Source organism: Rhincodon typus, chromosome 9, assembly GCF_021869965.1.
Source record: "Rhincodon typus isolate 14 chromosome 9, sRhiTyp1.1, whole genome shotgun sequence".
NCBI classification, from domain to species: Eukaryota; Metazoa; Chordata; class Chondrichthyes; order Orectolobiformes; family Rhincodontidae; genus Rhincodon; species Rhincodon typus.
This window is the reverse complement of record NC_063340.1, coordinates 42540990-42553295: the sequence shown is the minus strand read 5'-3', so window position 1 is coordinate 42553295 and position 12306 is coordinate 42540990. Positions and strand designations below refer to the sequence as shown.

The following is a 12306-nucleotide window of genomic DNA, read 5'->3' as shown; positions in this document are numbered from 1 at the left end:
CAAGAGAATGACCAAAGAAAGGGTAGGGCCGATCAAGGATTGTGAAGGGAATTTGTGCGCAGAGCCTAAAGAGATAGGAGAGGTCCTTAATGAATACTTTTCTTCAGTATTCGCAACTGAGAGGGACCTAGTTGTAGAGGAGGACGTTGTGAAACAGGCAGGTAGGCTAGAGGAGGTTGATGTTAGTAAAGAAGATGTGCTAGGAATTCTGAGGAAGTTGAAGATAGACAAGTCCCCTGGGCCTGATGAGATTTATCCATGGATTCTATGGGAAGCGAGGGACGAGATCGCAGGGCCTTTGGCGATGATCTTTTTGTCCTCAGTGTCCACGGGTGTAGTGCCAGAAGATTGGAAAGAGGCAAACGTCATTCCCTTGTTCAAAAAAGGAAACAGGGATAACCCCGGAAATTACAGACCAGTTAGTCTTACGTCAGTGGTGGGCAAATTATTGGAAAGGGCTCTGAGAGACAGGATTTATGATCACTTGGAAAGGCACAGTATGATTTGTGATAGTCAGCATGGATTTGTGAGGGGTAGATCATGCCTCACAAACCTTATTGAATTCCTTGAAGAGGTGACCAAACACGTGGATGAAGGTGGAGCAGTGGATGTGGTTTACATGGATTTAAGTAAGGTGTTTGATAAGGTTCCCCATGGTAGGCTCATGCAGAAGGTAAGGAGGCATCGGATGGGGGAAATGTGGCAGATTGGATTCAGAATTGGCTGACGCTTAGAAGACAAAGGGTGGTAGTGGACGGAAAATATTCAACATGGTGCTCAGTTACGAGTGGTGTACCACAAGGATCTGTTCTGGGTCCTCTTCTATTTGTGATTTTTGTAAATGATTTGGATGAAGGAGTGGAAGGGTGGATTAGCAAGTTCGCGGACGATATGAAGGTGGGTCACGTTGTGGACAGTGCGGAGGGCTGTTCTAGGTTACAAAGAGACATTGATAGAATGCAGAGCTGGGCTGAGAAGTGGCAGATGGAGTTTAACCCTGAAAAGTGTGAGGTGATTCATTTTGGAAGGACAAATTTGAAAGCAAAATACAGGGTTAACGGAAAGATTCTTGGATGTGTGGAGGAGCAGAGGGATCTTGGGGTTCATGTTCACAGTTCCCTGAAAGCTGCCACCCAGGTGGATAGAGTTGTTAAGAAGGCGTATGGTGTGTTAGCTTTCATTAATAGGGGGACTGAGTTCAAGAGCCATGAAGTTATGCTCCAGCTATGCAAAAGCCTGGTTCGGCCACATCTGGAGTATTGTATCCAGTTCTGGTCACCTCATTACAGGAAAGATGTGGAAGCATTGGAAAAGGTGCAGAGGAGATTTACCAGGATGTTGCCTGGAATGGAGGGAAGGTCTTACGAGGAAAGGTAGGTTGAGAGAGCTAGGGCTTTTCTCTTTAGAACGACGAAGGATGAAAGGTGACTTGATAGAGGTGAACAAAATGATCAGAGGTATAGATAGAGTAGACAGCCAGAGACTTTTTCCTAGGGTGGAGGTAGCTTTTACGAGGGGACATAGTTTTAAAGTGAAAGGAGGTAGATATCGGGGAGACGTCAGAGGTAAGTTCTTTACTCAGAGAGTGGTAGGGGCGTGGAATGCATTGCCGGAGAGGGTAGTGGAGTCGGCCTCATTAGGGGCATTTAAGCGGCTATTAGATAGGTATATGGATGATAGTATAAGGTAGCGATGGAGGTTAGATAGACCTTAGGTTTCGGGTAAAAGTTCGACACAATATCGTGGGCCGAAGGGCCTGTACTGTGCTATACTGTTCTATGTTCTATGTTCAATAAAATTCAAAAATGATGCAGCCATTTAAGGGCTGAATCTGGTGTCACTTTCAATATCTGTCAGGTTGTAATCTGCCACTTTTTTTGCACCAGTTGAAATGACTGGAGGGAATTAGGTAGGTATTTTAAATTTGCCGTGGCTCTACCTATATTTTCATTCGCCTGATATGGATTTGACCAATGTCGGGATTTGGCCCATTTCAATATATTAGATATTCTAGAGAAGAATTATTTTGAAAAAAACTTGTGCCCTAAAGATGCAAGTTTAAATCCTTTTTCATGTTTAACACCTACTAGTTATGATATCTTATGTCAGAAATTGATTTTGATGTATTATCTGTAGAATCCAGGAGGAAGCTATATGGCATTCGTTCTTCTCATCCCCAAGACTTAATGCTTTGTTGAAAACCTAATTTGATGTTAGGGAACAAGTGCTATGTTAGTAATTTGCACTTTTTAACATTTGCATTTTCATCAGGCAATCAAAAGATGAGTATGAACGGGAGATAGCAAAGAGATATGCTACTGAGGCAGGAGCCAAAGCTGGAACAACACAAAGTGATTTAGAGAAAGCAATTGTGGAGAATGCACAGCAGGAGGAAGCTCGACTTTCTAGACAACATGAACAAGAAAAAGAAAATTTACAACGGGTAATAAAATACACCTGAGATGGTACTTAAGTTTGTGATAAAGTGTCATCCCTTAGATCTAAATGCATACCTCATGACGACATTTAGAAATTCTGTTGTAAAATTGAATAGGATTATAAACCAAAATTTTGTGCTCAGTATCACAAGAATGGACTTCATTGTTTATTTCTGATATGGTTGTCCAGATGCTGTACATGGTCTTGTCAGGCATCTAATGTAATATGGAGCCCTTTACAGATGATGTGTGACATTTGTGAGGAGCATGGAGGTTCTTCAGCCGATCAAATTGAAGAATCCTCACTGAAGTATGCAAACAAATGTGAAGCATTAATTTTCTTCTAAGATATGAGATTCTGCACTTATAAAATTAACTTTTCAGGCCAATTTTTAGCACCAGTTATTACTACTAGGCTGTTGAGAACTCACTTACTGCTTATTCGTGTACCTGAATGTTTTCATGTTTTTGCAATGTTTATTTTCCTGGGTTTATGACATTAGTGATGTCTGTATGGATTCCGTCAGTGAAGGCTGTGTTTTTGCAGAATATCCTTGATGATAACTTTCAGATCTCCAAATTAACTGTGCATGTGCATGGCAACAGCACCACATAGACCATTGATTCTGGTCCATAATGCGCATTTAACTACAAAGTGTGGTGTTCTTAGTGTCTCTTCTGTAAACAGACCTGAAAGCCTATGTATAAAACCTGTTCACTGATAAATACCAATAGAGACTAATAATAAGTTAAGACTATTGTTTCCTATTGTACAAAAGCTTTTACATATCCACATTGTTACAAGCAAAAGTAGTTATTTGTATAAAGTTATACATTTTTACAAAATGTTCTTGCAGTATTCTGAAACCATTAATTGTCACAATCAGCTAAGAGCATTGTCCGATATCACACTACTGCTTTGTACTGAACATTTTTTGTGTCCTTGCCGTAGAATTTTGCTTCTGCTTTTATTAGGATCTAGAGAACCTATATTTGCCACCACAAGATCTAGTTTGAATATATTAATATATAAACTTAAGAAATGTGTCAAGAATTTATACACAACAAATACTGAGTTGAATCCTCTTTTAATCCCAATTAATTTGGCAACAAATATCAAAACATTTAAAACTTTTTGAAACTTTCAATGTGCTATGTGGAAGTTAGCACAAATAATGTCTACCTTGCCCATATTCATTCTGTTGTTGAGCATTCTCTTCCTGGCTGCCCCTTTTGTATGTGCTGGTTAGCTCCTGATTTCAAACAGTCTGCTCACCTTTATTTGTTTTGATATGACTATTTTTATTGTTTTTCTCATTTCAGTTTGAGTAAGAAGGGAGTTGTGTACTGTCATGTTGGAACAATTGACTATATTTCACAGAAAAGGATTGTTACAAATAATTAACTTCTTAAAAAGTGCAATGTATTTGTGAGAGTTTTAAACAAGGAGCGTGAGATCATGGCTTGTTATTGATACTGATTAGCTAGCTTTGTTGTTTCTCATAGATTTCAAATAGTAAAAAAATTTGTTACACTGATGAAGCAATGATTAAACTTTGAAAATTTATAGTGAAAGCAATTTTTAAGAAAAATGTCTAACCCAAAAAAAGTTTAGACTTGAGTTTGTAAGGCCGATAGCCAAAGACAATGAATTTCAATTATAGCTCAAGTAATGCACAAAGAGAACAAAACAGAAGAGGAGCACAGACTACTAGGAGAGGGAATGACTTTGAAATTAAAAAATGAGTTATAGTGGTTCATGGAGTGTCCTGAAAAGATTTTAACAATAAGCTGGCCTTCTGAATGTGCATTTGTGACTCAATCCAAATCTGTTAAAACTAGAAATGAATGGATTGGAAACTGAGTTGGATTTTGTTACATTTCGAGAAGGATTAGGAGCCAGGGCATTTAAAATAATAAGAGCTTTTATTAAGAGGTGTTCACCCTACAGGGCAGCAAGCTAAACTTGAGTTGTTTCCCTCCATAATGGCTAATAGCATCATGTGACATACTGTCACCTACAAATGCTACACTCACTGATTTGTCCTCAGGATTGTCCAGGTCTATAGTTGGCACAGTTATTTATGGATATTCTATTAATGTTGTCTCTGGCACATTTGTACTGGTTGCTGAGTGTTGCACTGTGTGTCATCTCCATACTACATTGTCTCTTATCTGTAAGATGTAGGAGACCAGTCGAACAATAATGCCAAAATGATGGCTGGTACATCCCGCTAGTGATGAGACACTTCTTAGCCTTTTTAGAAAACATGGTATTTGGCCTTGTTTTCCGGTTGGAAAACCTAATTCTGTTGTTTCCTGTCAACAATTTTTTTTGTCATAGGTGGTTTCAACAAATCAAATGCCATGCGCAACTGGCACTTTACCTTGACCAATGCCAGACAACTGTGAGTCGTCGACTGGTTTGTGTTCTGGTACGTTAACAAAAATTGGCTCAGTCTTTTGAGAAGTGATTATGAGAGGCTTGGATAGAATGGATAGTCGGTGTCTTTTTTCAAAGGAAATGTCAATTACCAGAGGACATAGGCTTGATGTAAAAGGGAGACAATTTATAGGAGATGTGCAAGGCAAGTTTTTTACACAGAGGGTGGTAGGTGCCTGGAATGCAGTGCCAGAGGAGGTGGTAGAAGGAGATACAATGGCAACGTTTAAGAGGCATCTTGACAGATACATGCATAGGCAGGGAATAGAGGGATATGGACTGCATAGACGCAGAAGATTTTTAGTTTAGGAAAGCGTCTTGTGTTGCTACAAATGTGGTGGGCCAAAGGCCTGTTCCTGTGCTGTACTGTTCTTTGTTTTTGACTTACCTTTAAGGAATGTTTCATTGTCTGAACAAACCTTTCTGCCAGACAATTGTGGCTCGGTGATGAGGACCTGATCGGATATGTTGCATTCTGTTCTGCTTTGGATAGTCTGTAAACTCTGGGATAAAACCTATGGACTGTTATCACTAACAAGTTGTTCCGGATAACCAAACCTCACAAAGATCTCCTCCAGTCTTTCAGTGGTTTTCTGTGAAGCTCTCATCTTCATGATGATCATTTCAGACCATTTAGTACGTGTGTCAACCTTATGAAAACATCGCCCTTCATAAAAAGTGCAATGTCCGGATTCTTTGCTATGGCCAGTGTGGCCTTTCCCATGAGTGGAATATGTAATGTGTAGATGATTGAATTGTGATGGAATGATGACCATCATTCCCTCTAAGCTGCAAATGCACAGCCACTCCAATGTTCTGCACAATACGGCATTGACTTCTGGTTCTGGAAGTCGCTGCTGCTCACGGGCCTTAGAGGCTTATCCAGCCAGTAAGAAAATGATGGCCTTTTTGTATTGTGTAAATTTTCTTCCTTTCCTTCGGTTTCTGTACTTTTGCTGTTTGTTGTTCATGTTTCTTCCTCATACATGCCATTCAGTGTACTTTTTTTTGCCCCAGTTTCTGCATACAGCTTTTTTATACCACCAGTTTGCTGCTGTGTGACCTGTTTTTTTCACACTGATGGCAGTTTTGAGTCTGTGTTATTTCTTGTTTCTCAACTGCTTTTTTGTGAACTCTCATCCTTGTGTTTAGCTGTTGAGCTTCCTTGCCTGGTAGTTCTACCAAAACTGCTATTTCAAATGCCTTCTTTAAGTCTAGGTGCTTTTCTGTCAGTAATTTCTTCTGGATTGCTTCACAACTTAAGCCACACATCAGTCTGTCTCTGATAGGATCATTTAAGTTGATTTTGCATTCAAGGTATTCTACTAACTTGTTTAAAATTGCTATGAACTGGGAGATAGATTCACTGTCAACCTGTTTGCCTTTCTGGAATCTGAAACTTTCGGTAATAACCAGTGCTTTTGGTAAAAAAATTATTCTTGTAGGATTCCTACTATTTTTTTCATAAATTTTGGAGCTTGGCTTTTCTGGCCATACCAAACTCCTCTGGAGGTTAAGAGATTCCCCTCCCATAATACTAGAAATGCATGGACAACTACATCTGCTTCAATTTTGTTATCTTGAACAAAATAATGGAATCTCTCTGTGTAGAAGTCTTATACAGTCCCACGACACCAAAATTTCCTGCCAATTTTTATATGCTTTCTTTTGTTTTTATCTACAGTGACTGTACTTGTCTTTTTTTCCTTTTCAAAGTGCCTCTGAGATCTGTAGTGAGGATCGTAATTTATTTTTCGATGAATCCCTGGATTGCCCTGGTGGATCTCAAAGCAGATTTTATCCCTGTTCTTTTTGTATTACGTTTCACAAAGGACTAGGGATTAGGGACTACAACATATTTTAAAATGACAAGAACTTTTATTAGGAAGTGTTCACTCAACATGGCAGCAAGTTAGACTGAATTGTTTACCTCCAAAATAGCCAAAGATGACACCATCATGTCATGTGATCATGCTCTTAAAGTGACAGTACAACATACTTACAGTAGGAATCAAGGGGATCAAAGGTTACGGGGAGAAAGCAGGAGAATGGGGTTGAGGAACTTATCAGCCATGATTGAATGGCGGAGCAGACTCGATGGGCCAAATGGCCTAATTTCTGCTCCTATGTCTTATGGTCTAATAAATTCAAGAGTTTTAGAAAGTTTCCTGCCCCCTTTCAACACACATTTACTGGGGTTTAAAGTAGCTCCAATTGTGTTTTAATTGAACCATGGCAAAACATGGTAACATACTTTGTGCAAAGTCTATATAACCTGAACAGGAAAGGAAATGGGAGCAGGAGTAGGCTATTTCATCCCATCAAGGCTGGTCCACCATTCAAATAGATCATCTTCTGAGTGAAGAAACGTTGGCTGATCTCAGTCTTAAATGGCCTTCCCCTTATTCTGAACTCACCAGCTAGGAGAAACATCCTTTCCACATTCTCCCTGCCACATCTGTAAACATTTTGAAAGTTTCATTCTTTGAAACTTCTTTGAATACTGGCCCAATTTTTTTTTCCTCATCTTCCTCATAAGACAATCCCACTATCCTGACTCTGTTGCAATCCCTGTTTGGCAAGTCCATCTTTAGATAAGGAGACCAAAACTATGCACAGTACACAATCTCACCAAAGCTAACACAGTTGCAGTAAGGCATCTTTACTCCTGTGCTCAAATTCCCTTGTGATGCCGACCAATGTACCAATTGCCTTCCTAACTGCTTTCTGCACTTGCATATCAGCATTAAGCGACTCATGAATAACTTTACTTTTCTGCTTTTCCTCACAAAGAGGATGAATTCACACTTACCAACATTTTATTCCATCTGCCATGTTCTTGTCCATTCACTTAGCTTGTCCAAATCACCTTAAAGCTGCCTAGCATCTTCCTCACATCTCATATTCTCTCCTATTTTTGTGTCATCAGTAAATTTGGAAATATTACATTTTGTCCCAATCATTTATATGATTGTGAACAGTTATGGTCTCGGCATGTATCCAGCTATCCTGAAAATGGCCTGTTCATTTCTCACTTCTATTTTCTATCCGTTAACCAATTCTCAACCCATTCAAGTATATTGACCCCAGTCCCATGGGCTCTAATTTTGTTTACTAATCTCTTGAGTGGGGCTTTATTTGAAACATCCGACGTATCTTATTCTTTATCGAGAAAATGGAATTAAACCCTAAATTATGATAGACCAATGTTGTTTTGAAATTAGATCCTTTTATTTTGTAATTATCACCCTACTTACATTCAGTATAACATTTTCATATTTTTACTACCACTGTATTTTATCACCTTTTTAATGAGGGATTTTTATCAGTATAATTTTGTATCACTGCATAATTTATGATTTGTGAAAAACATTGAAGGCTGTGTATCATTATTTTATTAATGCTTGGCATTATAGTATGATAGAAACAATGGTGATCATGCAGATTGCTGAAATATAAATGAATGTGCTTTCTACAATCATTTTATGTATAACATTCATATTGATTAAGTTATTGATATTTTTGAATAAACTGTGATAGTGCACTGATGCTGAGGATTGTTACTAAAATCTTAGTAAATCTGAATCTTCAGTAAATATAAGCTACAAGCTTGTGACTCGAGCTTGTATTTTGCAATAAAATTAAAAATTAAAAGTTTGTAACTAGGGTGATGATTAAGTATTGCCACATTATTACTTGAACTGAGCTGAATACTGTTGTTTTGACTGCATCAAAGTAGAACTTTCAGCTCAAATATCCACTAGCAGCCCTTTTTTAAGAGAAATTCTCTTCATTTGAATTGGGTTTCCTTTTTTCTTCTCCTAAACCTTGCCTCCAGAGTTAACAGGGTTGGCCTGAAGATGGTAGTTGTAGAAGGGAGGCAGTAACCAGGATGAAACGGGAATTGGGTTTAACATTAAGAGGTGAAGAGCTGGGTACTAAAGGTAGGTTCAGGATTAGGTTCAATAAATTGGAGCAACATTAAGAGAACAAATAATTTTGAATAAATCCCTTGCGCTGTTCGCTTTAGAGTTCACCCCAGTTCAAGTGGTTGGTTTCCATTTTCTTATTTGAAACTGAAATAATAGTATATAGTATATAGAGGTGTTGAGGAACCTGTTGCTTTGTAGTGTAGTAAGCTTGACTGTTTTAACATGCCAAATTTTTTACAGGCTGTTCAAAAATCTTTACAAAAGAGAACATCAGCGAGAGAAGATGCAGTTGCATCCACAAGTAACCTAGATGAGGTAGTAGACATGTTTGTAAATTTCTTAGTCTTTGATAAGTTAGTTACTAATTGTTCTTTGAAAAATTCAAGCAACTTTAAATATGAAAGTTTCTCTGGGATAAAAATTATCTGTTTCACTTAACATAAGTGCAAGAATCTAAAATCTGGCCCTGGATTCTTGCAAATATCAACATTATAAGATAATACATCTAAAATCCAAATATGTACATTGTTTTGTGCCTTCCCATTGGCCAGTATGACATCTTGGAACTAATTCTATTTTTATTTTTACGCTCTCATCTCAACATCCATTTGGTAATTTATATATTTGTTTGCAATACCAATCAAAAAACTAATTTGGTTTCATTTTCTTTGAAAATAATCTCCAGCTGTCTTGTGATATTGATTTTAATGCTGAAATTGTGAAAACCTGCATTTTTTTTTTCAAACCTTGAAATTTAAATTTACATTAGTGACATTGAACCAGAAGCTATCCCAAGTGATGTCTATTTGGGCTGATATGATTTGGTTGTCCTTTTGTATGTGGCATCTATGATACACAGAATCTTCAAAGGTCCACAGCATAGAAAAAGGCCCTTCAGCCCATCAATACTGCACCTGTTAAAAACAATCACCTATTTAATCCCATTTTCCAGCATCTGACCCATAGCCTTATATCCCTTGAAATTGCAAATATAAATCAAAATATTTCTTAAATGTTATAAGGGTTTTTGTGTCTACCACCCTTACTGGCAGTGAGTTCCAGATTCTCAATTTTCCACACGTTGCTGGTAAATCCCTTGCCCTTTACCCTCAATCTATGCCCCTAGTCATTGATCTCTCCTGCAAGGTGAAAAGTTCTTTCCTGTCTATGTTGTCTATGCCCCTCAATCTTATGCATCATAATTATGTCCCCATTCAGTCTCCTCTGCTCCAGAGGCCCAACTCTTTCCCTAGTTATCCCCAACCTATCTGATCTCTCTTCATAACTAAAACTGTCCCTACACAAACAACATCTTAGTAAATGCCCTCTGCATCCTCTCCAAAGCAATCACATCCCTCCTATTATGTGAATTCCAGAATGGAATAGCCTAGCTGTTACTTAACCAACGTATTATACAGTTTGAGCATAACTTTCCTGCTCTTAAGCTCTATGCCTCGACTACTAAAGACTAGTATCTCAGTTGCCTTCTTAACCACTTTATCTACTCATCCTGCTACCGTAATGGACAGATGGACTTACACACCGAGATCTGTCTGATCCTTGGTGCTTCCCAAGGTTCCTCCATTCATCATGTATTCCTTTGCCTTCTTTGTCCCGTTTAAGTGCATCACCTCCTGCTTATCCAGATTGAACTCCATATGCCACTGATCAGCCCATCTGACTAGTCCATCTATATCCTCCTGTAATCTAAGGCTATCCTCCTTATTATTTACCATCCCACTAATTTTTATATCATTCAAAAAAACTATTGATCAGCCCTCCTACATTCAAGTCTGAGTCATTTATTTACACCACAAACAGCACAGGCCCCCATACTGGTCCTTGTGGAACCCAATTAGACACAGGCATCCAATCACAGAAGCACTCCTCCACTGTCACCCTCTGCATTCTGCCACTCAGCTAATTCTGGATCCAGTCAGCCAAATTTCCTTGGATTCCCATGAGCTCTTACCTTGGCTATTGTCTCCCATGAGGACCTTATCAAAAGCATTGTTGAAGTCCAAATAGACTACATCAAATACATTGCACTCATCTACACACCTAGTTACCTCTTCAAAAAATTCATTGAGTTGGTCACACATGATGTCCCTTTAACAAAACCATGCTAACTGTTCTTTATTAATCCCAAGTGCAGATTATTTCTGACTCTCAAAAATTGTTTCCCCACCACTGAGGTTAGACTGACTGGCCTGTAGTTTATCTTAGTTTATCCCTTGATCCCTTCTTGAAAAGCTTATCTATCCTGATTGGCAGTCCTCCAGTCCTCTGGCACCTCTCCCGTGGCCAGGGAGAAATTGAAAATTATTGCCAGTGCCCCTGCTACTGCCTCCCTTGCCTCACTCAACAGCCTGGGATACATTTCATCCGGTCCTGAAGATCTACCTACTTTTAAGCCTTAACACTCTGTCTATGCTAATTTCCTTAATTATATCACAATCCTTCTCCTTGATAACTATACTGACATTGTCCCTCTCACTCGTGAACACTGACAGAAAGTATTCATTTAAAGCCCTACCTACATCCTCCAGCTCCATGCACAAATTACCACCGTGGCCCTTAATAGGCTCAACTCTTTCTCTAGTTGTCCTTTTACCCTTAATGTACTTGTAAAATAACTTAGGATTTTCCTTTATTTTACCTGCCATAATCCTTTCAAGCTCCCTTTTGCTCTCTTAATTTGCTTTGTAAGATCCCCACTGCATTTTCTCTACTCCTGTCGGGCTTCTGCTGTTGTGAGCCCTTGGTATTTGCCGTAATCCTCCCTTTTCCTCATTATCCAATCCTGTACATCCCTTGTTATCCAGGATTTGCTGGATTTGTTGGTCCCTCCCTTTATCTGGGTTGAATAGTACAACCTCATTGCCAGAACAGTAAGGTCTAAGGCTCCCTAAGCAATACAATAAAGCCTGCTGCCAAAATGTCGTGAAAAATTATGATGCTGCTAAAGTTGATGGGCATAGACTGACCCGCTGACTATAAACACTCAACTAAAACCACTGGTTTCATCGTGGTGTTTTGTGAACGTTGTGGATTAACATGGTTTCATCTTGAAGACTGTTTTTAAAACCTTAATCATCCTGAATAAGCTTTTACATCTGATCATGGTACTATTTTTGCTTCATTGGTTTACATAAATGAATAATTGAAGAAAAGGAGCAATGGCAGATGCAGGTTCAATGAACAAAGCAGGCGGCAAATATGTTTTTTAAAAGTAGATATGGAGGGATAATGGTAGAAGATTTGAGAGTTAAGTCATTTTCCTAAGTATGACTGACGAGTACTATACCGGAAGTGCAATTCAGACTACATTAGAATAGGTAAATTGAGACCACATAATGGTAGTTCTGTTCTGAAGTCCTAAGTTACAATTGAGGGATGATGCGTATTTTTTACTTCTAAAATACATTGATTATCAGCTTGATAATCCAATCTTTAATAACCAGATAAAAAGTATATCGCTGATTAGTCTTAA

At 38.6% G+C, this 12306-nt stretch overlaps 1 protein-coding gene across 2 annotated transcripts in view; it reads left to right on the top strand.

Moving 5' to 3' along the window:
• Window positions 1–12306, top strand: part of cfap36 (cilia and flagella associated protein 36) — a 109745-nt gene that overhangs the window by 58785 nt on the left and 38654 nt on the right. Inside the window, exons 6-7 of one of the 2 annotated variants that reach the window (XM_020514293.2) lie at window positions 2272–2443; window positions 9054–9128. In XM_020514293.2, the coding sequence (XP_020369882.1) occupies window positions 2272–2443; window positions 9054–9128 (247 nt within the window). The remainder of the gene's footprint in view (window positions 1–2271; window positions 2444–9053; window positions 9129–12306) is intronic. The other variant, XM_020514308.2, reaches the window with a different exon arrangement.